The 25,514-nt window shown below is 45.8% G+C and overlaps 1 protein-coding gene across 1 annotated transcript in view; it reads right to left on the reverse strand.

Moving 5' to 3' along the window:
- Positions 1 to 837: 837 nt before the first annotated feature.
- Positions 838 to 25,514, reverse strand: part of LOC132570164 (maestro heat-like repeat family member 5) — a 57,364-nt gene continuing 32,687 nt past the window's right edge. The window contains exons 14-26 of the mRNA XM_060236598.1: positions 25,297 to 25,446; positions 22,332 to 22,486; positions 20,670 to 20,817; positions 19,472 to 19,650; positions 18,334 to 18,471; positions 17,633 to 17,747; positions 15,962 to 16,105; positions 13,510 to 13,686; positions 12,230 to 12,385; positions 5,018 to 5,143; positions 3,979 to 4,081; positions 1,670 to 1,732; positions 838 to 1,013 (exon numbers count right to left, since the gene is read on the reverse strand). Coding sequence (XP_060092581.1) covers positions 838 to 1,013; positions 1,670 to 1,732; positions 3,979 to 4,081; positions 5,018 to 5,143; positions 12,230 to 12,385; positions 13,510 to 13,686; positions 15,962 to 16,105; positions 17,633 to 17,747; positions 18,334 to 18,471; positions 19,472 to 19,650; positions 20,670 to 20,817; positions 22,332 to 22,486; positions 25,297 to 25,446 — 1,830 coding nt within the window. The remainder of the gene's footprint in view (positions 1,014 to 1,669; positions 1,733 to 3,978; positions 4,082 to 5,017; positions 5,144 to 12,229; positions 12,386 to 13,509; positions 13,687 to 15,961; positions 16,106 to 17,632; positions 17,748 to 18,333; positions 18,472 to 19,471; positions 19,651 to 20,669; positions 20,818 to 22,331; positions 22,487 to 25,296; positions 25,447 to 25,514) is intronic.

Raw genomic sequence — 25,514 nt, forward strand, 5'->3', positions numbered from 1 at the left:
TGCGGCGACCAGAACTGCACACAGTACTCCAAATGAGACTGCACCTTGAGTTCCAGACATAGCCCCCCTCCCCCTCATAGGGCAGAATGTGTTTATCACGTGTTACAGTCAAAAGTGAAAAGAAGCTGGCAAAAGCCGGATTCTTTAAATGGGAGAAACTTGGTTGGAACCTGTCAAAGCTAACTGGCTAATTGAGCCTGAACTCTGGCATAAAAATATTTCTGCTATTAATACAGGAGAAATAGGAGGCACTGGTGTGGGGTGCTGGGAGTTAGTGGGAATGTATGTTCAACACAGTTAAAATGTAGACCCACACTTCCCCATAAAAATTGCAATGAAGTAAGACGTGGGCGACCGTTTCGAGGTGCCTTCCATTACATGGGCAAAATCTTTCCTGATAATAAGGGATGTTAGCAAACCTCCCAGACAGTACCATTGAGGATAAAACATTGAATCCTGCTAACATAATCAAACCTATCCTGTCTAACCTTTATGGATTACCTGAGGCGAAGTTAGTTTTCTTTCTATTATCTGACCTATGTTCCTATATTACAAGCCTCATTGCAAAGAACCTTTTGGCTTCCATAGCAATCAAGGAGCAAAAGATTTGCTCTCCTTGATTTTTGACTTTGTAACTGAAACTCTGTAAATTTGCCATATTGTACTTTTTATTTCCATGTCAATAAAGGTATTTGGATTGGATTGGTAAAAATGTAACACATTAATCATTTACTCTGCTTCATGGTTTTCCTAAGATTTCCCACGGCCCCATCAATGTCCCCTGTAGGAAAGAGGCTTTCTAAAGCAGTCTGCCTATGAGGGCTCGTGCCGGCCCTTTCATTTCCTCTCCTCCAGCTTCGCCTTTTCCTGGCTTGATTTGAAGACCCGCATGAGCTGGTGAGGAATGAGATGCTGACTGATCTGGTTACCACAGTATTGGAACAGCTGCTCAATAGCAGCAATAGCTGCGTTGGATACTGTGGTTTCGCTATCACTCTGTAGCTCCCGGACAGCTGGAATGAGAAGAGGGGTGTGGGGTCACAGAACTGTAGAAATAACCCTGGACAGAGTGAGAACAGCAGTCCACCTTGCAGGGCTGGTTTGTCAGGCAGTGAATGTGCGATTCTTTTCCTTTCGTACCCTTAGAGCTCACTGATTTGCAAATCTTGACCAACAGAAAACACAGACTGATTTTGCACTAACCTTACGCCGCTCTCACATTCATCTTCTCAGAGCGGCTTCCATCCGATTTCACACTATCTGCCCCGGGGCTGCAGCAAGCGTCTGCATTTTCGCACAGCAAACAGAAACCGCTAAAAACCAGTTTCTGTTTGCTGCATGAAAATGCTGACGCTTGCTGCAGCCCCGGGGCAGATAGTGTGAAATCGGAAGGAAGCCGTGCTGAGAAGACGAACGTGAGAGTGGTGTAAGGTGACTGCGAAATTGGTCTTATTTGTTTGGCTGATGCAAGGGCAAAAAGGACCGAGACAGATTTTGCCATTGCTAGAGCATTCTCAGGATTCTTATCCCTGAGCAAAAAGAAAAAAGAAACAGGATGGGGCAGGATAAAACAGGAAGGGGAAAAATCAGTGCAGAGATGAAGGGTTAGCTTTCAAACTGGCTGCTGAGAAAAGGAACCAGAGCCAAGAGCAAGGTCTTCTGTACTTACCTAAATAAGTATCTTCAATCTTCATGTTCATCCCATTGCCCTTCATGTATGGAGCATAGTTCCCTAGGTAGATGGACAGAAGAAGCTGAGTCCGAAAGGGTCATGAAACTGGAGACATGTACTCATTTCTAAAAACTAGATGGCCCAGGCTAGCCCATTCTCAGGGCCTTTTTGTAGCAGGAACTCCTTTGCATATTAGGCCACACCCCTCTGATGCATCCAATCACCCAAGAGCTTACAGGGCTCTTCCTGCTACAAAAAAGCCCTGAGAATGGGCTAGCCTGGGCCAGGGGTGTGTGGCCTAATATGCAAAGGAGTTCCTGCTACAAAAAAAAGCCCTGCCTATTCTCATCAAAGTTAAGCAGGGTCAGACCTGGTTCACCAAGGAAGTCCAGGGTTGCTACGCAGAGGCCCGCAAAGGCAAACCATCTGTGCTCACCTGTCCTGTCCTAGATGGCCTAGACCATGGGTGGAATTCTAGCAGGAGCTCCTTTGCATATTAGGCCACACAATCCTAATGTAGCCAGTCCTCCAAGAGCTTACAAGGCTCTTTTTTGTAAGCTCCTGGAGGATTAGCTACATCAGGGGATGTGGCCTAATATGCAAAGGAGCTCCTGATGGAATTCCACCCCTGGCCCACACTAGCCCATTCTCATCAGATACTGGAAGCAAAGCAGGGCTGGCCCTAGTTAATGCTTGTGGGAGACCACCAGGGAATCCAGGGTTGCTAGGCAGAGGTAGGCAACAGCAATCCATCTGTGCTCACCTGCCCTGCCCTGGATGGTCCAGGCTGGCTTGATCTCATCAGATCTCAGAAGCTAAGCAGGGCTGGCCCTAGTTAATGCTTGGACGCGAGACCACCTAGGAAGTCCAGGTTGCCATGCAGAGGCAGGCAATGGCAAACCACCTCTGAATGTCTCTTGCCTAGAAAACTCTATGGGGTCACTGTATGTCAGCTTTGATTTGACAGCATTAAAAAAAAAGTACTAGGGATCTTAATAAAAGTGCTAGTCGCTTCAGGATGGGGAGAGAGAGCAAAGTTGCTCCCAAGGTTTGGTTGGAAGGCACATGATAAAGCAGCTTTGGTGAAGCTAAGCAGATCTGAGCTTGGGCAATCCCTGGATGGAAGATTCCAGAAGCTCTCTGACATGAAAAGGGTCGGTGGGACGTATGTGTGGGGGAGAGGAAGCAAAAAGAATTGGGTTCTGGCCACTGTGTGACACAGAGCGTTGGACTGGATGGGCCATTGGCCTGACCCAACATGGCTTCTCTTCTGATGTAATTGGCAGCCCACAGTGGTGTCTCTTGAGTTGTTTGGGCCAGCAACCAAATGTGATCCAGAGGCCTTTACAAAAAAGGAAAAGAGCATCGTCTGACTTGCTTTTCCTTGACTAGACACACAAAGAGGCCTCATCCCAGGAGTCCCCCATGTGGTGCCTGATAAATCTTTTCCCAGCACCTGCTGAGTGCTTTTAGAAAATAGGCAGGGCTGGGTGGGGCTTTTGCCCAGCAGGCTTTCTGATTGGCTGTGCACATGAAAAAGAACCCAGTGTAGCAGAGTTTCTGCCTGAAATGTCAAAGAGTTCAAATTAGAATGTGTAGCCACACTCCCTGGCATTTTGTGGTTGGTTCCACCTCCTGCAGCAGCCATTTTTTGGTGGCATCCACCATAAGGTCCCAAAATTCTAAAGGTGCCTGTAGGCTCAAAAAGGTTGGGGACCCCTCCCTTATACCAAGTCACCCCACTGGTCCATCAGGGTCAGTCATATCTCCTCTTAAGAACATAAGGAAGCCATGTTGGATCAAGCCAATGGCCCATCCAGTCCAACACTCTGTGTCACACAGTGGCCAAAAAGAACCAGGTGCCATCAGGGGGTCCATCAGTGGGGCCAGGACACTAGAAGCCCCCAAGCACCAAGAATACAGAGCATCACTTGCCCCAGACAGAGAGTTCCAACAATACGCTGTGGCTAATAGCCGCTGATGGACCTCTGCTCCATATGTTTATCCAATCCCCTCTTGAAGCTGGCTATGCCTCTTATTGGCAAGCAGCTCTCTAAGGTGTCCATCTGAGGTCTTTCACATCACCTACTGCCTAGTCCTTTTAAAACAAAATCTAGAGAAGCCAGGGATTGAACCTGGGATTTTCTGCATGCCAAGCAGATGCTCTATCACTGAGCCACAGCCCCACCCCACTAGTGTGGCTCCTCTATCTTCTTGTTTGAATCCTTATCTAATTTCCTCTAGCTTTCCACTTTGAGACCCAGTGCGATCTCGAAACCCGAGGCTTCATTCTGGCCCTTGATTACCTATTAACAGGGCCGCTGCCTCTCGGTAGCAAGCGTACTTGCTCTTTAAGTACGGCATCGTCAGGGCTAGCATTTCCGGCAACTTGTGTTTAGATTTCCGTAGCTTAAAAACAAAACAGGAAGACAGGCAAGGTGAAGAATCTCTCTTGTTTCCTGTGCAGAAACAAACCCATCCCTGCAAAGTCTGGCAGTCTTCCTACGCAGCCTCACCCCAGTCCTCCCTCTTTCAAGCGTGAAGCATTCTGAGAGATGGAGGAGGAAGAAGAAGACAACATTGGATCTATATTCCACCCTCCACTCTGAATCTCAGAGTCTCAGAGCGGCTCACAATCTCCTTTACCTCTCCCCTCCCCACAACAAACACTCTGTGAGGTAGGTGGGGCTGAGAGAGCTCTTACAGCAGCTGCCCTTTCAAGGACAACTCTTGCAAGAGCTATGGCTGACCCAAGGTCATTTCAACAGCTGCAAGTGGAGGAGTGGGGAATCAAGCCCTGTTCTCCCAGATAAGAGTCCCCACACTCAACCTCTAGACCAAACTGGCTACATCAAAGAGGCACTGCTGGAAGACCACAGAACTCCACCTCCCCCTGTGAACATGCAAGTTTGGGATATGCAGCTCCCCACTCACAAGCTATGGAACGATGTGTGTATGTGATGTGAATGGGATCCAAAAGAAACAGAGGGCATACACATGAAGCTGCCTTCTACTGAATCAGAACCTTGGCCTATCAGGGTCAGTGTTGTCTACTCAGATCTGGTAGTGGCTCTCCAGGGTCCCAGGCGGAGGTCTTTCATATCATCCAGTACCTGATTCTTCAACTGGAGAGACCAGGAATTGAACCTGAGACCTTTTTCATGCCAAGCTGATGCTGAACCACTGAGCTATGATCCTTCTCCCTAGAAAATTTTCTCGGGGCACCTCCAAGCCCTTCCACACTGACCTCCACTTGACAGCCTAGAGAATTGCTGCCAACTCTGGGTAGATAATACTGACCTTGAGAGACCCAGCATGCAATCACATATTGTTGGTCTTACTCACAAGATACTTGCAGATGTTCACATATGCAGAACTGAGGTTGGCATAATTCTCAATCACAAAAAGACCCGATGGCACATCTCCCCATTTCATAAAGTTGGTACAAGTGAAGAGAACATCCTGAGAGACCTAGGTGATGAAAAAGCAGACAGAGTTAGCCAAGCCAGGGTGTGACCTCACACAACGGTAGCTCAGAAGGGACAATGAAAACAGGACTCTTGCTCTTTTCTACTGCAATAGCTTCCTTGGGTGCCCTTGAGTTCTAGTATTTCAGGAGAGGGACAAAAAGTTTTCTCTGTCCATGTTACCCCACTCTCTGCCCGACATAATTCTATCAACTTTTGTCATTTCCCCGTAAAATAACAAAGGCTATAGGAGTAAGAAACCTGAAAGATTAATATGAAATTAAAGGGCCAAACATTAAAAACAAACTGTAAAATAAATCATAAATCAACATGCATGTATTTATTGTAGAAAGCTAAAACTAAGGGCCCATCATAAGCCTCTATCCTATGTACAATCATAAAACCACAATGGGAACCCACTCAACTGAACCTGGCGCATTTCTTTGTGTAAAAACAATTTTTTATTATTCTGCAATACATTATATTAATACTTGTCTATTATTAAAATATCAATACATTGCATTTTCCTCCTCCCTCCCCCCCTTTTCGTGACCTCCACCGGTGCATTTAATTAATGTACTAAAAAGTACTAAAGAGAAATAAAAGGTAATTTTTACATTTTTAGAATCTTCATAAAGAGAAAAAACTTATGACTATTAAAAAAAACATTAACTGATATTATATTCTTTAAGCTCTTATCATAAAAACAAAATTGAAAAAGCATATATTTCCATAGTCTCATTTTTAACTATAGTCCTTATCAAAATAGGTTAAGAAGAAAAACAAAAGAAAAGGTCCATTTGCTATTCCACCCACATTCAACCGTTGTCAAAAATCGCCAAATGTCCTTTGACCTTCCATTGTTTTTCAACATATTTCTGAAATTTTCCCCACTCCATTCTAAACTTCTCTAGATCATGTTCTTTTAAGATTCTAGAAAGCCTGTCCATTTCACTCCAATGCATAACTTTCATAATCCAGTCCCACTTTTCTGGTATTTTGTCTTGCTTCCACATCTGCGCATACAATGTCCGTGCAGCTGAAAGCATGTACCAAATTATTGTTCTATCTTGTTTCGGAAACTTTTCCATTTGTAATCCCACCAGAAAGACTTCTGGGTGCCTTCTTGATGTTATAACCCAAGATTCTTGAAATCTCTTGCTGAATCATTTGCCAAAATTGCTTTGCCTTTTCACAAGTCCACCACATATAGTAGAAAGATCCTTCATGTTTTTTACATTTCCAGCATCTGTCCGGCACCTGATTGTTCATTTTCGACAGTTTCTTAGGTGTCATATACCACCTATAAAGCATTTTAAAACAGTTCTCTTTAATATTATTACAAGTTGATATCTTCATAGAGTTCTTCCATAAGTACTCCCATTGTTCCATCTGTATTTCTTTATTTACATTTATTGCCCATTTTATCATTTGAGATTTAACTACTTCATCTTCAGTAGACCATTTCAACAATAATTTGTAGAGTCTTGAAATTAATTTTTCATTGTCGCCAAACAGCATTCTTTCCAGTTCTGTTTGTTCTTGTCTTACTCCATCATTTCTTTAATAAAATTATTCAAGTGCTGTTTAAGGCGTTCTGCTAATATTCTAGCATATATTTTGTAATCATTGTTAAGTAATGAAACTGGTCTGTAGTTTTTTACATTCGTGGCGTATCTGTCTTCTTTCAGTATCAATGAAATTACTGCTTCTTTCCAAGTATTAGGTATTTTTCCATCTATTCTTATAGTATTCATCAATTTCTGCAGTTTTGGTAGTAGAGCCTCCATGAGGACTTTATAAAATTTTGCTGTGAAACCATCTGGATCAGGAGCTTTTCCCAATTTCATTGAATTAATTGCCGCCTCTATTTCTTCCTTTCCAATTGGTTCATTTAATACCTTCTCCATATCTTCAGTTAAGGGCTTTACATTAATTTTCTGTAAATATGCATCAATCTTCCTTGTCCACCACATGACTTTTAAACAACTTGGCGTAATATTTATAAAATTCTCTTTTGATTCCTTCCTGGTCAACAATTTCCTTGCCTCCCAAAATAATTTTATTAATAATTTTATTTCCCCTTTTTTTCCATTTTGCCAAGCCAGGTATTTTCCAGGTTTGTTCACTCCTTCGAAAGATTTTTGAAGCCTTTTTAAATTCCATTTCACCTCTTTATTTAACAAATATGTCAATTGACTTTGTAGTATTGCAATCTCCCTTATAATTTTATTCTTCCCCAGCCTCTTTTTGAGCTCCTTCTCCTTCTTACAAATCTCTTTTTGCAAATCTGTCATTTGTTTTTCTTTGGCTTTTTTATCTTTATTGTTCAGTGTAATTAGGATGCCCCTCATTACTGCTTTATATGCATCTCACACAGTTTGAAATTGAATGTCCTCATTTTCATTTCTTTGAAAAAAAGATTTAGTCTCCTTTTCCAGAGACTACTACTACCGTTTCCTGCAGCAAGTCTTCATTTATCCCCCATCTTAGAGTCTTTTTGTAGGTTTTGCAGACCACATTAATGGATTGTGGTCTGCCCCTATTTTAGGAAGAATCTCTATTTTTTTTGTTATAAATCCCAGATTTTTTTGTAATCCATAACATATCAATCCTTGAGAAAGACTTATGTCTTGCTGAAAAGAAAGTGTAATCCCATTCTTTGGGGTTAAATTCCCTCCATATATCCTCCAGATTTTCTTGTTTAACTAGTTCAAAAAAAGTCTTCGGTAGTTTCCCTTCATTATTTTTCTTTCCAGATCTGTCCAAAATATTTTTAACCGTTCCGTTAAAATCTCCCATTAGCATAATTTGCTCATATGTCACTTGATCTAGTTGTTGCATAATATCCTTGAAGAAAGAGTCTTTTGCTCCGTTTGGGGCATACAGTCCCAATAACAAAGTTCTTTTATGATTCAACATCACTTCCACTGCAATAAATCTACCATCATCGTCTTTAAAAATCAACTTTGGGTCTAGTTCTTGCTTCACATAGAAAACCACACCCCTTTTTTCACCTTAGCCAATGAACAAAATTCCACACCGTTGCTTCTTCCATAAAAATTTGTAATCCATTTGTTTGATATGTACTTCTTGTAGGCAAATTATATTACATTTTTGCTTCCCAATCCAATGAGGGGTTGCCCTTCTTTTTTGTGGTGAATTAAATCCATTTACATTCCAAGATAATAATTTGTAATCCATCATGGTTTTCTATTTTTAATCTGTACCCCCAAACTCTTTATGCTCATCCAAAAACTTCGTCATGTCTTGGGTGGTTGTGATGGTAAATCTCTTCCCTTTGTATACAAGAACCCAAACCTTCTGGAAGTATCCATCTGTATCTCATTTCACTTTCTCTCAGCTTGTCAGTCAGCTTTTTATACAATCTTCTGTCACTTATAACTTTCCTTGGTAACTCTTTCATAATTCTTACACTACTACCATCCACCTCCAGTTTTCTCTCAAATTGTTTACTTAAGATCCTGCCCACCAAATCTCTTGTCACAAATCTCACTACCACATCCCTTGGTAATTTATTTCTCCTTGCATAGTCTGAGTTGACCCTGTAAATATAGTCATAATAATAACTGGTTTCATCAGGGTCATCTCCCAAAAATTCAGCAATGATTTTTATTATGTATGTCCTTAAATCAGTCTCCTCTGACTCAGGCACCCCTCTCAGGCATATCTGATTTTCCATTAATTTGCAATCTTGTAGTACTGCTTTCTCCTGCATTTTTTTAATTGTGGAGTCCTCTGTAGTAATTCTTACATCATGGTCTCTTACTTTTTCTTCAGCCTCCTGCATTTTCTTTGATACTGCTTGGAAATCTTTACTGAGAACTTCTATATCTCTTTAAATTCCTTCTTACATTCCATTATAGAGTCTTTTATCACTTTAACCAATCTTGTCTCCATGGCATCCATTTGGTCTTGCGTTTTGGACCTTTTCACTTCTTCCAGCGTCCTAGCCCTCGTCAGAATCTGCTTTGCTCCTGGTTTGTGGGTTGACATCACTGCCTTCCCATTGTAAATATAGGCTTTAAAGTTGACCTCACCAAATCACTTTTTAATGGTACAGTCTTATAGAATGGAGCATGCTGTGACGGTAATGAATGGGTTAACAAGAAAACTAAGGACCCATAGAGTCTGCGTCAGATGATCTGAGGTTGGGGGCCAGAGTGCTCGGAACTCTCAGAAGTGATTGACAGTTAACGGCGAAAAGCAATCAGTGACAAACGGAGTCTGAGGAAGACTGCTGACGAGAGCAGTTGGTCTTAGAAGGAGCTGAGACAGAAGCTGAGGAGAGTCTTCAAGAGAAGCAAAGCTCACTGCTAGCTCTATAAAGACAGCCAAGGGGCTGTGTGTGACAAAAGGAGAGTCACAGTAAAAGACCTGAGAGGTCACAGACACATATACACGTCTCTTAAGAGCTAAAGAGGTGGTTGAGGGAATAGATGTGGGTTTAGAAGTCTGAAGGGCTGGGAGAAGAGACACCAGTCGACTCAAGAGACTTGGCACATTATACCCAAGAGGCCAACCTAGAATAGTGTTGGAGAGTGAATCTATATGAACTGTGTACCTGAGAGACCTAAGAAAAATATATTATAAGGCCTGAACTACTGAGAAACTGTTATCTACTTGAGATACAATATAGCCCTGTAAATATCTCCCATTCCCCACTTTGTGTGTAAATAAATTTCTGTGGTTTACTTTAAAGTTCTCTGGAGCCTATATATTGGGAATATCTATCAAAGCTGCTGTGGTCCCCTACAAACTGAGTTTTATATTCATCTGAAAACAAAACAAATACCCCGAAGAGACTAGAATTGAGAAATCCATATTATACCCACCCCTTGAGTCCAGTAGTCGTGAGGTAAAAATTCAAAAGGAAGAACTGAGGCTGAAGAGGGGCTGGGGTAGCCATAAGTCGCTTATAGAAGCGATAAAGACAGACAGCGAGGCGGGCTGCTATAAGTGGATGCCAGCGTTGGGATTTCGAAGAAACCCCCCAAAATAAGTGTCACTAGGACACACAGAAAGTAAAGGGACACTGCAGTAAAGGAATTAAGACAGTTTTTTGAAAAATTCCTGTCAGAAATGGCCCCTTCTAAGAGAACTACCACAGCCACTGGGGATGGACAGACACAAGAAGAGATTCCTGAGGAGAATCCTAGTCAGAGCATGGAGGCTATGAAAATACGGTTAGAATTGGCCAGAATAGAATCAGAAAAAGATATTCAAATGGCCAAAATTCAAGCAGAACACAGAGAAAGGGAAGCAGAAAGAGAGAGAGAAATGCAAATGGCTAGGCTGGAATCAGAGAGAGAACACAGAGAAAGGGAAAGAGAGAGAGAAATACAAATGGCTAGACTAGAAAAAGAAAGAGAACACAGAACACAGAGAAAGGGAAGCGGAAAGAGAGAGAGGAATACAAATGGCTAGGCTAGAAGCAGAAAGAGAACATAGAGAGAACATGAGGAAAAAATGTACAGTTTGAAACTCCAGGAGATTCAGGCGAGGCCAGAGTTTCAACATGACACTAGAAGTGAAAGGCACCTCACAGTAAAACAAAAGAAATTCCCCAAGTATCAAAAAGGGGATGATGTAGAAGCTTTTGACCTTCTTTCAATGGCTGCTGATCTTTCTCTATGGTTATAATCCTAGAGAGGGCTAGGAGGCTAGAAATTTTCCCTTCTCTTAATGGCCACTTCCTTCCTTTCTTGCCACGAAGTCTCGTTTTCTATAGTTAAGCAGTCTCGCGATGTTTCTATGATGCACTTCCTGTGACGTCTTGTTGATCTGCAGTTCTGTTTCAGAGGGGGGGTTACCCGACCGCAGGTATGCCAAACAATTATTTATTCTTCCTCTTCTAACCTTATTCTCTTATGAACTTAGTCTCAAATTTACCCCCTCCTCCTTCTTCTTAACTTTAACAAAATATAGACGTGTCCAGACCTTTGTTTTTTTCTCCAAATAAATCTTATTTTAGTCCTGGCGTGATAGATAAAGATCTTTACCTTTCAAAATTATCCTTTCGAGCACCGTCCTCCTTCAATGTAGATGTTAATTAGTCCCAAAGAAGCTTTGGATCATGATGAATTTAAGTTGATTAAATGACCCCAGATGTCCTCTGTAGACGTTGTTATGCAATTCTTCTCTGGGGACTCTTCAAAGCCGAAAAGGGACCCCACTGGGATACCTCATCAGCCAAAGTAAATCCCCTCAGAATTTTATGAGCATGTCTTGGCCGTCTCCTTGCCTAGGAGATGTAGGCAGCAGGTGCTGAAATCACCTTCTCTGCCCAGAACAGAGGTTCTGGTCTGCTCCTCTATTGAGATGCACGTCAATCCTCCATGACACCAAACCGGAAGCCTCTAAACCTGGCGCATTTCGACCTAGACTGGTCTTCTTCAGAGGTCAAAAAGGTAAGTACACATATTGACTCACAATACAGAATACAATAAAATAATAGAACAGTGCTGGACCACAAGGAAATGTAATGAAGTGACAAAGGCTTAAAGAGGCCTCTTATTCTACAGCCTTATGTCCTAATCAAGGGCATACATATTGCATCCAGTGTCTTATTGTATGCCACATGGTCCAGAACTGATCAAGGTAGGTGTAAGGTCAGAGCCTATGTGCCAAGAGTTATGTGTGCAATAACTCCCGCACTCAATATTCCTGCGATGGTGTAGCTAGCAATGAAAGTCTACTTCAAGCAACTATAAAGGAACAGGAGTTCCCAGAAATCTACAAGTTGGTAGTAACTTCTGGACATTGGACTGTTTGCTATTTGGTCGAGTCTGCATAGAATTATGTGCTTAGAGTGTATTATAATATTTCACACCATTTAATATATTGTTCTTGCTATAACCTTTGGAACCATGAGCATTTTTTACCTTTGGTGTTCCTTATTACACGGTTGCCTCTTTGGATTGATTGCCCATAAAATACCATGCAGAGAATTGTTGTGTCATGGAGAGGTTTTGCCCAGAAAAGGGTTGCTGGAACAGTTGCCTGGAAGCAACTTCAGATGATGGGCCAGCTGTCTGTATCAAAAATGCCCTTTTGTCTTGCAACTCACCTCTCTGGTAAATGGATCTCCCAGCTGAATCAAGAGGGGAACTTGGCACATCAAGACATCCTCCTTCAGACTGTGCCGGTTGCCGTCAGAAATAGCCGCCCCTTTGAGTAAGGTCCCGAAAAGATCGATGGCGTCACCTCGCACCTCATTGTCTTCCTAAAACAAATCAGAACAAAAACCCATCAGTGGCAAGCTCTAGCCTAGATGGAGGCAGGGGTGGTTCAAGAAATCCCTGAAATCAGTGGGCCATGAATGTTTTGGAGCAAAGACGCCCTTCCTGTGTGGGACCCACCGCTCCAGTGCATCAGGCTGCTGACCATGATTGGATCCTTGGGGATGAATTGGGGGCAGAAAGAAGAAGGGAATGCAGGGACTCCGTATCCTTTGGGGAGGGGCTGTGACTCAGGGGCAGAGCATCTGTTTTATATGCTGAAGGTCCCAGGTTCATTCCCCGGCATCTCCAGGTAAAAGGACTGGGAAAGAGGTGCTGTGAAAGACCTTTCTCTGCCTGAGACCCTGTGAGTAGACAAAACTGACTATAAGGGATGGATGGTCAGCTTCAGTATAAGGCAGCTTTGTATAAGTCTGTCATTGGTTTCTTGTCCTTTCCCCATTTCTGGTAGGATGTTGTGATGGCCACAGGAATAAACAGCTTTGTAAGGGGTTTAGATGGATTCATGGAGAAGTCTATCAATGGCTATTAGCCATGGTGACTAAAGGGAACCTCCATCTTCAAAGCCTCTGAATCCCAGAGCCAGGAAGCAACATGAGGGGAAGGCCTTGGCCTCTCTGCCCTCTTGTTGGTCATCCAAAGGAACTGGTTGACCACTGTGTGAGACAGGATGCTGGACTAGATGGACCACTGGTCTGATCCAGCAGGGCTCTTCTTATGGGAATACCTCAGCCTCTCTGGCCTGTTGTTGGCCCTCCAGAGGCACTGGTTGACCATCGTGTGAGACAGGATGCTCGACTAGATGGACATTGGTCTGATCCAGAGGGATCTTCTTAGGTTCTTATGGCAGAGTCTTCAATGCTGACTCACAAGCCTGAGCTTCAGAATCCACCCATGTGTTCCACTCTGGGATTGCAAGGGTTGCCAGCTTCCAGGTGGGACCTGGAGATCTTCCAGAATTAGAGCTGCTCTCCAGACTACGGAGATCAGTTCCCCTGGAGCACACGGCTGCTTTGGAGGGAGGGAGGACTCTTTGGCATCAGACTGTGCTCCAGGAACTTCCCAAACAAGCTGGCAACCCCACGGTCTTGCCTGTTTGCTTCCTTACGTCGTTGAAGTATTTCAGGAGGTGAGGGATCAGGCTGACAACCGTTGACCCATAGTCTTCCACCGCCAGGTGCCGGAACATATACCGGAGGGTTTTGATCGACTCTTTTGCAATATTTCTGTCTGAGTCAAAGGCGCAGCTTATCAGAGGAGGGAGGAGGGGCTCCAGATTCTCGTCCTGAAGGGAGGAAACGAGGGATGTGACCAGGTCGCAAAAACATTGACCTGAGCAGGCATGTTTACCTGTGCTGCCAAACCATAGCAGGACTCATCCCAAAAGCAGTTTTTGCAGCCAGCTTTTCTACCTCGAGAAGAGTGTCCCATTTTGTGCTTCAGAGAAAGCACAAAGCCAGTTTGGTGTAGTGGTTAAGTGTACGGACTCTTATTTGGGAGAACCGGGTTTGATTCCCCACTCCTCCACTTGCACCTGCTGGCATGGCCTTGGGTCAGCCACAGCTATCACAGGAGTTGTCCTTGAAGGGGCAGCTGCTGTGAGAGCCCTCTCAGCCCCACCTACCTCACAGGGTGTCTGTTGTGGGGGGAGAAGATATAGGAGATTGTAAGCCGCTCTGAGTCTCTGATTCAGAGAGAAGGGCGGGGTATAAATCAGTAGTCTTCTTCTTTTGAACCAGACAAGGGATATAGTGGATTGTCAGCTCAGAGAGGCCCCCTTTCAAGAAGTTGGTTGGAATTCTCGCTATCAGGTAAGGTCACTAGTTCCAGGTTGGGAAATTTCTGGCGCTTTGGGGTTGGAGCTTTGGTAGGGCAGGGTTTGGGGAGGGGAGGGATCTCCCCGGGGTATCATGTCATGGAAACTACCCTCTAAAGCAGCCATTTTCTCCAGGGGATCTGATTTGGGTAGTCTGAGGATTAGTTGAAATTCCAGTTCTCCATGCCCCATCTAGAGGTTGACAACCAAGAGAAAACTGAAGTCGGGTGGCCAGATCCTTACCTCTTGCTGGTGTGGAGGGGAGGGAGCCTTCCAGGAGGAGGGGGTGGGGCTCCGCCCCCAAGCAGCAATGTCACCAATGCAATGACATCATGCAGAAATGATGCCATCTTGTTGGGGTCATCGCGTGGGGATTCTCCGGTTGGAGGGCAAAACTACACCAGTTTGGTGTACTGGTTAAGTGTGCAGACTCTTATCTGGGAGAACCGGGTCTGATTCCCCACTCCTCCACATGCAGCTGCTGGAGAGACCTTGGGTCAGTCTTAACCCTGTCAGAGCTGTTCTGCTCAAAAAGCAGTTTCTGGGAGAGCTCTCTCAGCCCCATCTACCTCACAGGGTGTCTGTTGTGGGGAGAGGAAGGGAAGGAAATTATAAGCCCCTCTGAGACTCTGAGTGAAGGGCGGGGTATAACTCCAATCTCTTTCTCCTCCTTATGGTAAACTGCCCTCAAACGATATTGACCTTAAACCAGAGCATCCCCATGAGTTGTCTCCAGCATGATGATGTGACTTCTGTATGATGTCATCACATTGGAGCTGTCACTGTTTGAGGGTGGGGTTTCCCTGGCCAGGCAGCCTGCCGGTGGCAGGGGAAAACCCCACAAAGCAGGGGATCCCCCGTTTCACCCTGGGGGCTGGCAACCCTGAACTGGAGGGGACCAAGGCAAGTACCTCTGTCCACACTCAAGCACATTTAATAAAATATAATAGAGCTGTTTGTTCCTGTGGCCATCGCTACATCCTCTGGCAGCAAATTCCACATCTCCGTGTAAAGAATCACTCTCCGTGTAAAGAAATATTTATTTATTTGTAGATTTGATTTGAGTTCTATCCCAATCTCCCCCACAAGCAGGCTAAGGGCAGGTCACAACCAGTGTTCCCTCTAAGCTGAGTTAGTGAGAGCCAGCTCACAGATTTTTACCCTCCAGCTCACACATTTTTGTCTTAGCTCAGGAAGGATGGCCCCAGAGCACACTCATTGATGCAGCAGCTCACAACTTTCATGCCAGCAGCTCACAAAGTCGAATTTTTGCTCACAAGACTCTACAGTTTAGAGGGAACGTTGATAATACCAAGACTGACCCTGCTTAGCTTCCCAGATCTGTTGAGATCAGGCTAGTCTGAGCCAGTGTTTCCTTGAAGCTGAGCTAGTCTGAGCTAGCTCATAGTTTTTTAGCCTCCGGTTCATGCAGTTTTGTCTTAACTCAGGAAAGACGGCCTCAGAGCACACTAACTTTACTGCCAGTAGCTCACGAAGTAGAATTTTTGCTCACCAGACTCTGCAGCTTAGAGGGAACAAGACGTTGGCATGGACATTCCAGCACTGCAGCTGTAGGAACCATGTGGCAATATGGGCAGGAACAACTCTTCTTTACAGGGCCTCTGGAAAGTCCCTCCCTTTCCCAAACCCCACCCTTCCTGGGCTCCACTCCCAAATCTCCAGGATCTCCCCAGTCCAGAGTAGGCAAACTCTACTGAATCCCTGCCCACAGGGGTTCTCTTACCTCCAGGGGGAACTGGAGCAGGTGGCCAAGTCCTCGAATGCTGAAGGTCTGCTTGAGGGGACCAGGTTGCAGCATCCATTCCCGGAGCACGTCCAGGATGTCCTGCTTCACAAACAGCACGCCAATGTCTTCGTGGAACAGGAGCTGCGACACAAAATCCTGGTGGTAAGTGAGGCCAGACAGGATGGCTGCCCCCCCCCTCCCGCCCTCTGCTGCAAGGAAAAAGTCTGCACCAAAACGAAAATCCAAATGCATAGGATCGTAGAGTTGGAAGGGTTCTATAAGGACTAATCCGACCTCTGGCACAATGTAGGGAATTCACAAAGACCTCCCCCCGCACCTCCAGCGACCGCCCCTCCACTCCATGCCCTGAAGATGGCAAAATAAAAAAACCCTCCAGGATACCTGGCCAAACTGGCCTGGAGAAAAATTGCTGCCCGACCCCAAAGTGGCAATCAGCATTTCCCTGGGCATGTAAAAAAGGGCCATGGGAACCAAGCACCGATGCAACCCTTCTTGCCCTCACTCTCACGGTCTGCCTAAGTTCACCGAATCAGCATTGCTGTCAGATGGCCATCTAGCCTCTGCTTGAAAACCTCCAAAGGAGGAGAGCCCACTACCTCCCGAAGAAGCCTGGAAATTTTTGGCTGGAAAAAAAATTATTGTAAAGAGGCATTAAATGTACTATCTTGTTCCTGGCAAGGAAACAGAGGGCTGACAGAAGGATTAAGAGCCAAAAAAAGGGTGGAGAACAAAACTCTAATTTAAGGCACATTTGTTCCTATCAGGAAGTTCCACTACGACTAGCTCCAGGCTTTACAGAGCTTTTCTAAGTGGGAAAGGTACACCACTGATTGAACCATCATCGTAGGAACAATTGTGTCTGGCTGCAGCTGTCCATTCATAAGAATGAAGGTAATGACGCACCTGTTGGATAGAGGACTGCTACCTCTACATTTATGCAAGCATTATGGTACAACCTGCCTGCTAGAAAGAGGGATGTAAAGACAGCAGGAGGTGGTACCAATTCATTGCAGCATTCAACACTGATTGCATCAGAACTAATAGTTCAATTTGAGGATATTGAACTTGTTTAGAGTCATCAATTTTGTTTAAAAGTAATCAATGAATAGTGCATTTGAAAAGTTGTGGAGCATTTGTTAAGCATGTTAATTACACAGTGGTTTTTTTTTCTTATTTCACCCACCTGGGGATTGGCAACCCTAATCCCAGGCCTCACTTGTAGGTTGGCAGCTTAGTTTTCCAACCATGACCCATGCCAGCTGTGGCCCCAGCAGCCCACTGGTCTCTTCTCTCATGTCACGAGTGGTCCTTGCCGTGACAGCAACTGACTCAAAAAGCCTCCCGCCTTCTGGTGAGGCCTGGAGATTTCCTCAGACCACTGAGATCTGTTCCCCTGGCAAAAATGGCAGCTCTGAAAGTTGGACTCTATGACATCCCAACCCTCCTCTCTCCGTCCCCAGAATCTCCAGGAGTTCCTCAAACCAGCCTTGGCAACCCTTTCCACAAGCCTAATCCACCCCAACTGCCAGAAATGCCACCCCAGAGGTTTTGAAACCTGAGAAAGAGGTTGTCAAGAGTCCAGCAGGCCACGATCTGTGGCGTCCCCAGCAGGAGCGTCTGCATCTACCCTAGGCTTCCAGGTCTCACCTCGGTGAAGAAAGCCATCCCGACCGTCTTCTCTTTAGGTTCGCTGTGGCGCAGATAAGCATTGGCCTGTTTGAACATCACCTTGAGGTGCCATTTGGAGAATGTGAACAGCGTCCTGTTAGAGGAAACACCAAATCCCACAGGGTCAGGACCAATACTCCCTCTAAGCTGTGGAGTCTTGTGAGCAAAAATTCTACTTCGTGGCTGGCGTTCAAGTTGTGAGCCACTGCAGAAATTTGTTTGCTCGGGGGCCATTTTTTCCTGAGCTAAGAGCCCTGTGGCGCAGAGTGGTAAGCTGCAGTACTGCAGTCCAAGCCCTGCTCACGACCTAAGTTCGATCCCAGCGTCAGGTAGCTGACTCAAGGTTGACTCAGCCTTCCATCCTTCCGAGGTCAGTAAAATGAGGACCCAGTTTGCTGGGGGGAAAGTGTAGATGACTGGGGAAGGCAATGGCAAACCACCCCGTAAAAGTCTGCTGTGAAAACATCGTGATACGACGTTACCCCAGAGTCGGAAATAATTGGTGCTTGCACAGGGGAATACCTTTACCTTTAAGACAAAAATGTGTGAGCTGGAGGCTTCGAGGGAACGCTGTTAGGGTTCTGAAGGAGAAAAGGAAGGAGCTGCTGAGATCTGCTACACCTGCAGGACAGTACATGATAAATCCCCCAATCTGGACCTCTTGGCCTGCGCCTTCTTACCTTATGAGGTGGAAAACTGCTTCAAAATATGTATCCGGGTGCTGCAACTTCTCCCAACTGCCTTGCATGCCCAAAATGTTGTACTCCCTAATGTAGCCCATGCAGGAGATTAAGTTCTTCAGAGCCTGCACAGCAGAGCTGGATCAAACAAATGAGAAGGTGTCACAAGTTCTCACAGAGCTGTACCTCTAGACAGCAATTTCTGTCAGAGCTCTCTCAGCCCCACCTCCCTCATGGGCAGTATTCCCTCTAAGCTGCAAAGTCTTGTGAGCAAAAAATTCTACTTTGTGAGCTACTGTTATTAAAGTTGTGAGCTACTGCATAAATTATTGTGCTCTGGGGTCATCCTTCCTGAGCTAAGACAAAAATGTGTGAGCTGGAGGCCAAAAATGTTCAAGGTGTTGGTATTGACCTTTAAAGCCCTATATGGTCGAGGGCCTGCCTATCTACAGGACCGCCTTTCTCCATATGTTCTTCAGAGAGCACTGCATTCAGCGACACAAAACCTGCTATCTATCCCCGACCAAGAGAGGCCAGATTGCATTCCACATGAGCTAGGGCCTTCTTAGTGGCAGCACCAGAAATGTAGAATGCCCTCCCGGAGGCCATAAGGGCCCTGTGGGACCTGTCTCAATTCTGCACGGCCTGTAAAACGGAACTATTTCGACAGACCTTCAACACCTAAACCAGGAGAGGACTGCCACCCTACACTGCTGAGGAACTACGATCACTATAGTTTGATTCTCCACTGTCGCAAAACCCCATTGGCTGACCTTGGGCCAGTCAGACACTCTCAACCTCACAGGGTTGCTGTCACGGGTGGAATTCTAGCAGAAGCTCCTTTGCATATTAGGCCACACACCCCTGTTGTAGCCAATCCTCCAAGAGCTTACAAAAAAGAGCCTTGTAAGCTCTTGGAAGGTTGACTACATCAGGGGGAGGGGTTGGCCTAATATGCAAAGAAGCTCCTGCTAGAATTCCACCCCTGGTTGTTGTGAGGATAAAACGGAGGAGACGAGGAAGCTGCCAGCTACCCTGGTGGGCGGAAAGTAGCGGCTTGCAGCTGAAGGAGTGGTTCAACCTGTCCATGTCTCAAGGGAGGGCAGAATCGGGGCCATCCCTGATCTTGGCTCCTTACCCCAATGCGCTGGGGGGTTCCATGTACTCTGAATTATTGGAACGTTTGGACCCTCTCCTGCCTGACCCAAGGGCATAGTAGATCTGAGTGCACAGAGCAAGAAGCAGGTGTGGGAATTTGTTCTGGACGACATCAAAAGCCTCCGGTAGGGACAGGATCCAGCGCAAGGCGTTGGTGGCCTGGGGGAAGGACAAGAGAAGGAGAAATGGATTCAGTGGGGGCAACCAAGAACCTTCGAATCTGGCCACTAGTCCCTCCCCCAAAGCCAACAATGACTCTCATTTTTTGATCAGGGTCAGAGGGGTTTTTTGTAGCAGGAGCTCCTCTGCATATTAGGCCACACCCTCCTGATGTAGCCAATCCTCCAAGAGCTTACAGGGCTCTTCTTACAAGGCCTACTGTAAGCTCCGGGAGGATTGGCTACATCAAGGGTGTGTGGGCTAAAATGCAAAGGATTTCCTGCTACAAAAAAAAAGCCCTTGTCAGGGCATAACAGGTTGTCAGCCTCCAGGTGAAACCAGGACATCTCCTGGAGTTGTAGCTGGTCTGCAGAGAAGACAGAACAGTTGGCTCAAAGGAAATGGCTGCTTTGGAGGATAGACATGATGGAAACCTCCCTCTGCTGACACCTTTCTCCTCCCCAAACACCTCTGTTTACAGCAAGGCTGGCCAAACTGTGGCTCGGGAGCCACATATGGCTTTTTCACACCTATTGTGTGTAGCTGTAAAAGCCCCCCCTTCCCCCATTGGCCAGCTTGGAGAAGTCATTTGTCTCTTTAAATTACTTCTCGAAGTCAAGCCAGCCAGCTGTCCCTCATCTGTTTGCCTTCCTGCCTGCCCGCCTGCCTTCCTTGCAGCTCTCAAACGTCTGATGTCCATGTCTTGCAGCTCTCAAACATCTGACATTTATCCTGTGTGGCTCTTTCGTTAAGCTAGTTTGGCCACCCCGATCTACAGGCTCCACTCTTAATCTCCAGGGATTCCCCAAACTCGAGTTGGCAACTCTCTCCACACAGCAGAGATCAGTTTCTCCATTGAAAATGGCCACTCTGGAGAGTGACCCCTGAGGCATGAGACCTCACTGACCCCCTTCTCCAAACCACTTCCTCCTCATTGCTCCACCCCCAAATCTCCAGGAATTTCCCCACCCAAAGTTGGCAACCGAAAGAAAAGAAGCACTATCGGTGTGTTCTTGTACCGCCAAAGGCATGAAGAGTTTGCTGTTCCGCCGGTGACCGGATTCCGAGAGGGGGTCTTCCCCCTGCAGCCGTTTCAGTAGCGGGCTCAAGAGCTTGGCGCTGGAATACGGGTCATTCATCAAGATCTTCCACAGCTCCATGGCATTGCTACAGTGTTTTCAAAACAGAGCAAGAAAGATGGTCCACTTGAACTAGGCAGAAAACCATAGCACGGGCTTTCCCGGACTCTCATTTTGGATCAGGGTTCAAAAGATGATTCCTGGAACCAGGGGTCATTTTGTAGGAAAAGAGGTGCCGGAGCTCATTAGCACAACCCGTTTGCATATGTCACGCACCCCTGACATCCCCGAAAGGTGGACTAAATTAGATCAGCTCAGCATCTACCTTAAAATGCTTCTTGAATTATAATTGTCGTAATAAAACCCGACTCCCCTCATACTTTTAAAATTACTTTCTCCTGTGTGGCCACAGTGGAATGAGGAAGATTTCCATCTGTCTGTTTGATATGTTTTGCTTATTTTCTCAATTTTTTTGTAGGAAAAAAATTAGAAACTTTGTCAAATCTTAGAGTTCAGCAAAATTCTCACGGGGTTTGAACAATGGAGCCCAGAAGCAATTATTGGGATGGGGGGGGGGGGAGAAAGAAAGAGCACAATAAAATTTAGAAGTTCTGGAACTCCGCTTCTGTGAGCTCCTGTCCAAAATGAGGCCAGCCTGACACTGTCACTATGGGAGGGTGAGGAGTGCTGTCAATCCGTGTTCAAAACAGTGAACAGCCCCAGCTCTGTTGAACACGTGCAGAAGGGAAAAGAAAGCGGGTGCCTGACGTATGTGCTTTTATTTGTTTTTTTAAAAAAATCAAATTAATCAAAACATGAAAGAAAAAGCAATATATAAAAGAAATATCAATGCCTCATACTGCTTCATACAGATTCTACTAAAGCTAAGGACATGAGAATGGTAAATATAAATCAAAAGCATATCCAGGGCTTTTGTGTGTGTGGAAGAAGTCCAGCAGGAATTCATTTGCATATCAGGCCACACTCCTTGACATCACCATTATTTCACTCCATTATTCCCTATAGAGACCAATTCCCACAGGGTATAATGGAGAATTGATCAGCAGGTATCTGGGGCACCAAGGGGGCTCTTTTTTGAGGTAGAGGGACCCAATTTTCAGCATGGGATCCAGTGCATCTCCCCAAAATACCCTCCAAGTTTCAAAAAGATTGTACCAGGGGGTCCAATTATATGAGCCCCAAAAGAAGGTGCCCCTATCCTTCATTATTTCCTATAGAAGGAAGGCATTTTAAAGGTGTGCGGTCCCTTTAAAATGTGATGCCCAGAACTCCTTTTGGAGTTCAATTATATTTGTCACAACCTTGTTTCTGGCTCCACCCTAAAGTCCCCAGATATTTCTTGGATTGGATTTGGCAACCCTAATCAAGCCCCTCCCACTTTCTAAATGCACTTCGAGGGTGCCAGGAAAGAGACCCTGCCCACAGGCACCATGTCGGGAACCCCTGCTCTCTGGCATCACATCCCTGCTCAGTTCCCTCCCCAAACTCCGCCCCTCCCTAGGCTCCACCCCCAAATCTTCAAGAATTTCTCAAAGCCACTGCCCATAATCAAAAGCTAGCCAGCCTCCCCGAGGTCCCTACCTATCACATTCTACAGAGCTTTCTAGGAGGCAGTCCACAACTCCGTTGATGCGTTTGGAAGCCAGGTTGCGAATGGCCTTTAGAGTCTCCTCTTTAGTAGCTGCATCGCGGATGTTGTTGAGGCGGCTGTGAATTTCCCCGATGATCATGGGTAACTGCAGGGCAGAAAGAGGAGAATGAAGAGGACCCGACTGCCCTTTGGCACCAGCATTTCATCTTTGGATCAGTTTCCTGTGTGAAATTCTGACACACAGGGCTTTTTTTGGAAGAAAAGGCCCAGCAGAGGCACATTTGCATATTAGACCACACCCTCTGATGCGTTCCTGCTCAAAAAAAGCCCTGCTGATACAGATCCATTACTTGAGGGTAACAGAGACAGGCTGGGGCCTACAAAAATCTAGCAGCACCTGAAAGACTAATGGCATTTATTTTATTTATTTTTATATGAACGTTTACTTCACTTTGCGGAGGGATGGTGGCTCTGTGGTAGAGCATCTGCTTCATAAGCAGAAGGTCCCCGATTCAATCCCCGGCATCTCCAACTAAAAAGGGCCAGGCAAGTAGGCATGAAAAACCTCAGCTTGAGACCCTGGAGAGTTGCTGCCAGTCTGAGTAGACAATACTGACTTTGATGGACTGAGGATCTGATTCAGTATAAGGCAGCTTCATATGTTCACTGGTCTATATGTTCACTCATAATGCACCTTTCTCCCCTATGGAGACTCAATGTGGCTTATGTTCTTTTCTCTCTCCTCAGTTTTCCACTCACAACAACCCTATAAGGTAGGTTGGGCTGAGAGAATGTGACGGCCCAAGGTCACCCAGTGAGCTTCCATGGCAAAGTAGAAATTCGAACCTGGGTCTCCCAGCTCTAGGGTTGCCAATCCTCAGTTGGGGGAAGGGGATCCCCCAGTTTTGGAGGCCCTCCACCCGCTTCAGGGTTATCAGAAAGTAGGGTGGGGGGAAATGTCTTTTTGGCACTCCATTATTCCCTCAGGAGACTGCTCTCCATAAGATATAATGGAGAATCGATCCATGGGTATCTGGGGGTGGGGGTGGGGGCTGTTTTCTGAGGTAGAGGCACATGGAATTTGCTGTCACAGGAAGTGGAGGCAGTTACAAGCAGAGACAGCTTCAAGAGAGGACTGGATAAACATACAGAGCAGAGGTCCACGATTGACTATTAGCCACAAGATATAGAGGGAACACTCTGTCAGGTCAGTGATGCCCTGTGTGACAGAACTGGCCCAATTAGACCTTCAGACTCTGTCCCGTCAGCTCCCTCTTGAGTTGCCAACTTCTGGAGGGAGCTGTTTTTCCTTCCTGCCACTAGGGTGTGCTGTCACCACCTGCTCAATTTAGGGGTTCCTGACTGAGAGGAACAGGACTCCCAATCCCCCTTTCCAGTTCTGGCACCTGGATGCCACAGAGACCAAAGTCCTTCCTTGGGAGACCCCTGGAGGATTGGCACTCTTGCCAGCTGTGTGCCTTCCTCTTTCCTGGGACTCGCCTCTAACAGTAATGTAGTCTAAGGCAATTGGGGAACTATGTGGTACAGAGTTTTTGTACAGAGGTACAAAAATAAATAAATAAAAATATTTTTAAAAGTGAAAGGTTACAAGCATAATCTTAAGCACAGCACATGATCAGCAACCAGAAGATCAAATAAAAGTTTGTTTGAAACGCATCTTTCTGTCCCTGGTTTAAAAACTTGCCCTACCAGGTGTTTAAGCAGAGCAGGCTCATCTAAGCTTAGTAAGTTACAAAAAGTAAGTTCTAATGATACCTCATTGTTTATTTATTTATTTTATTCGATTTATATCCTTCCCTCCCCGCGAAAGCAGACTCAGGGCGGCTTACATATTCACGTAAATACATGGAATATAACATCACATGAAAATATAAAAACAAAAAAAATATCAAACCATTTCAAGTGCTATAATGACCTTTGAATTTTTCTATTCTGTTGTTCCAGCTGGGTGTTCTATAGGAAGGCTGATCCTAGGTTCGTGTTCGAGGTGGCCCAATTGTTTTGGAGTCTGTTGTAACCTGTGATCTTAATTTACAAATGCCTGATGGAAGAGCGCCATCTTACAGGCCCTGTGGAATTGTGTGAGCTCTCGCAGGGCCCTAACCTCCTCAGGGAGCTCATTCCACCAGCATGGGGCTGCAACAGAAAAGGCCCTGGCTCTAGTCATGAGCCTGGTCTCTTTATGGCCCGGGATTGAGAGCAGATTTTGTGGCCCTGACCGAAGTGCTCTCCAGGGAACATGTGGGGAAAGGCGGTCCCTAAGGTATGCAGGTCTCTGGCCATATAGGGCTTTAAAGGGAGCTTTAAAATTGCTTCAGGAGGCAAGGCATTTCTCCACACCCTGTATTCTGGGTGTTTGGGATGCCACAGTGGGAGGAGTCAAAGAGTTCTGGCCATGCTGGTGGACTTCCTGATGCCCCCTGGATTTTGGCCATTGTATGACACAGTGTTGGCCTGATGCAACATGGCTTCACTTATGTGCTTATATCTGGGGCAGTGATGATGCTCTGTATTCTTGGTGCTTGGGGCGCGACACGGGGAGAGCTGCTGGGGTTCTAGCCCTGCTGGCGGACCTCCTAATGGCGCCTGGGTTTTGGCCACTGTGTGACACAGAGCATTGGATTGGATGGGCCATTGGCCTGATCCAACAGAGCTTCTCTTACGTTCTTTAGACATAGGCTGTAATCTTAATAGGGAAACTGTCGGCAGTAGGTGATGGGAAAGACCTTTCCCTCCCTGAGACCCTGGAGAGCTGCTGCCAGTCTGAGTAGACAATAGTGTCCTTGATGGACCGAGGTTCTGAATCAGTAAAAGACAGCTTCATGGGTTCGTGTGAGAAAGAACGCACAGGTATGAGGGAGGAGACCGCCCCCTTCTGCCCCCATGTCCACATCTATCAAAACAAGCCTCCCCCCCCCCCCACTTCTTCCTTACATCTTCCAGATCCATTCCACACTCCTCCATGAAAGAGCTCAGCAGGAGGGATGCAGCCTGGGAAACAACCTTTTCTTCATGCATCAGATTGTCGAAGACTTTGAGCACCAGATCTGTGATCTGACTGGTAGTAAGGTGCTCCCCGAATGCCTGACACAAAGAGAAAGCAAAAAGCTTTTTTAGAAGAAAAGAAAAATAATTGCATGCATGTTGCAAGC

Source organism: Heteronotia binoei, chromosome 4, assembly GCF_032191835.1.
Source record: "Heteronotia binoei isolate CCM8104 ecotype False Entrance Well chromosome 4, APGP_CSIRO_Hbin_v1, whole genome shotgun sequence".
Lineage (NCBI taxonomy): Eukaryota > Metazoa > Chordata > Lepidosauria > Squamata > Gekkonidae > Heteronotia > Heteronotia binoei.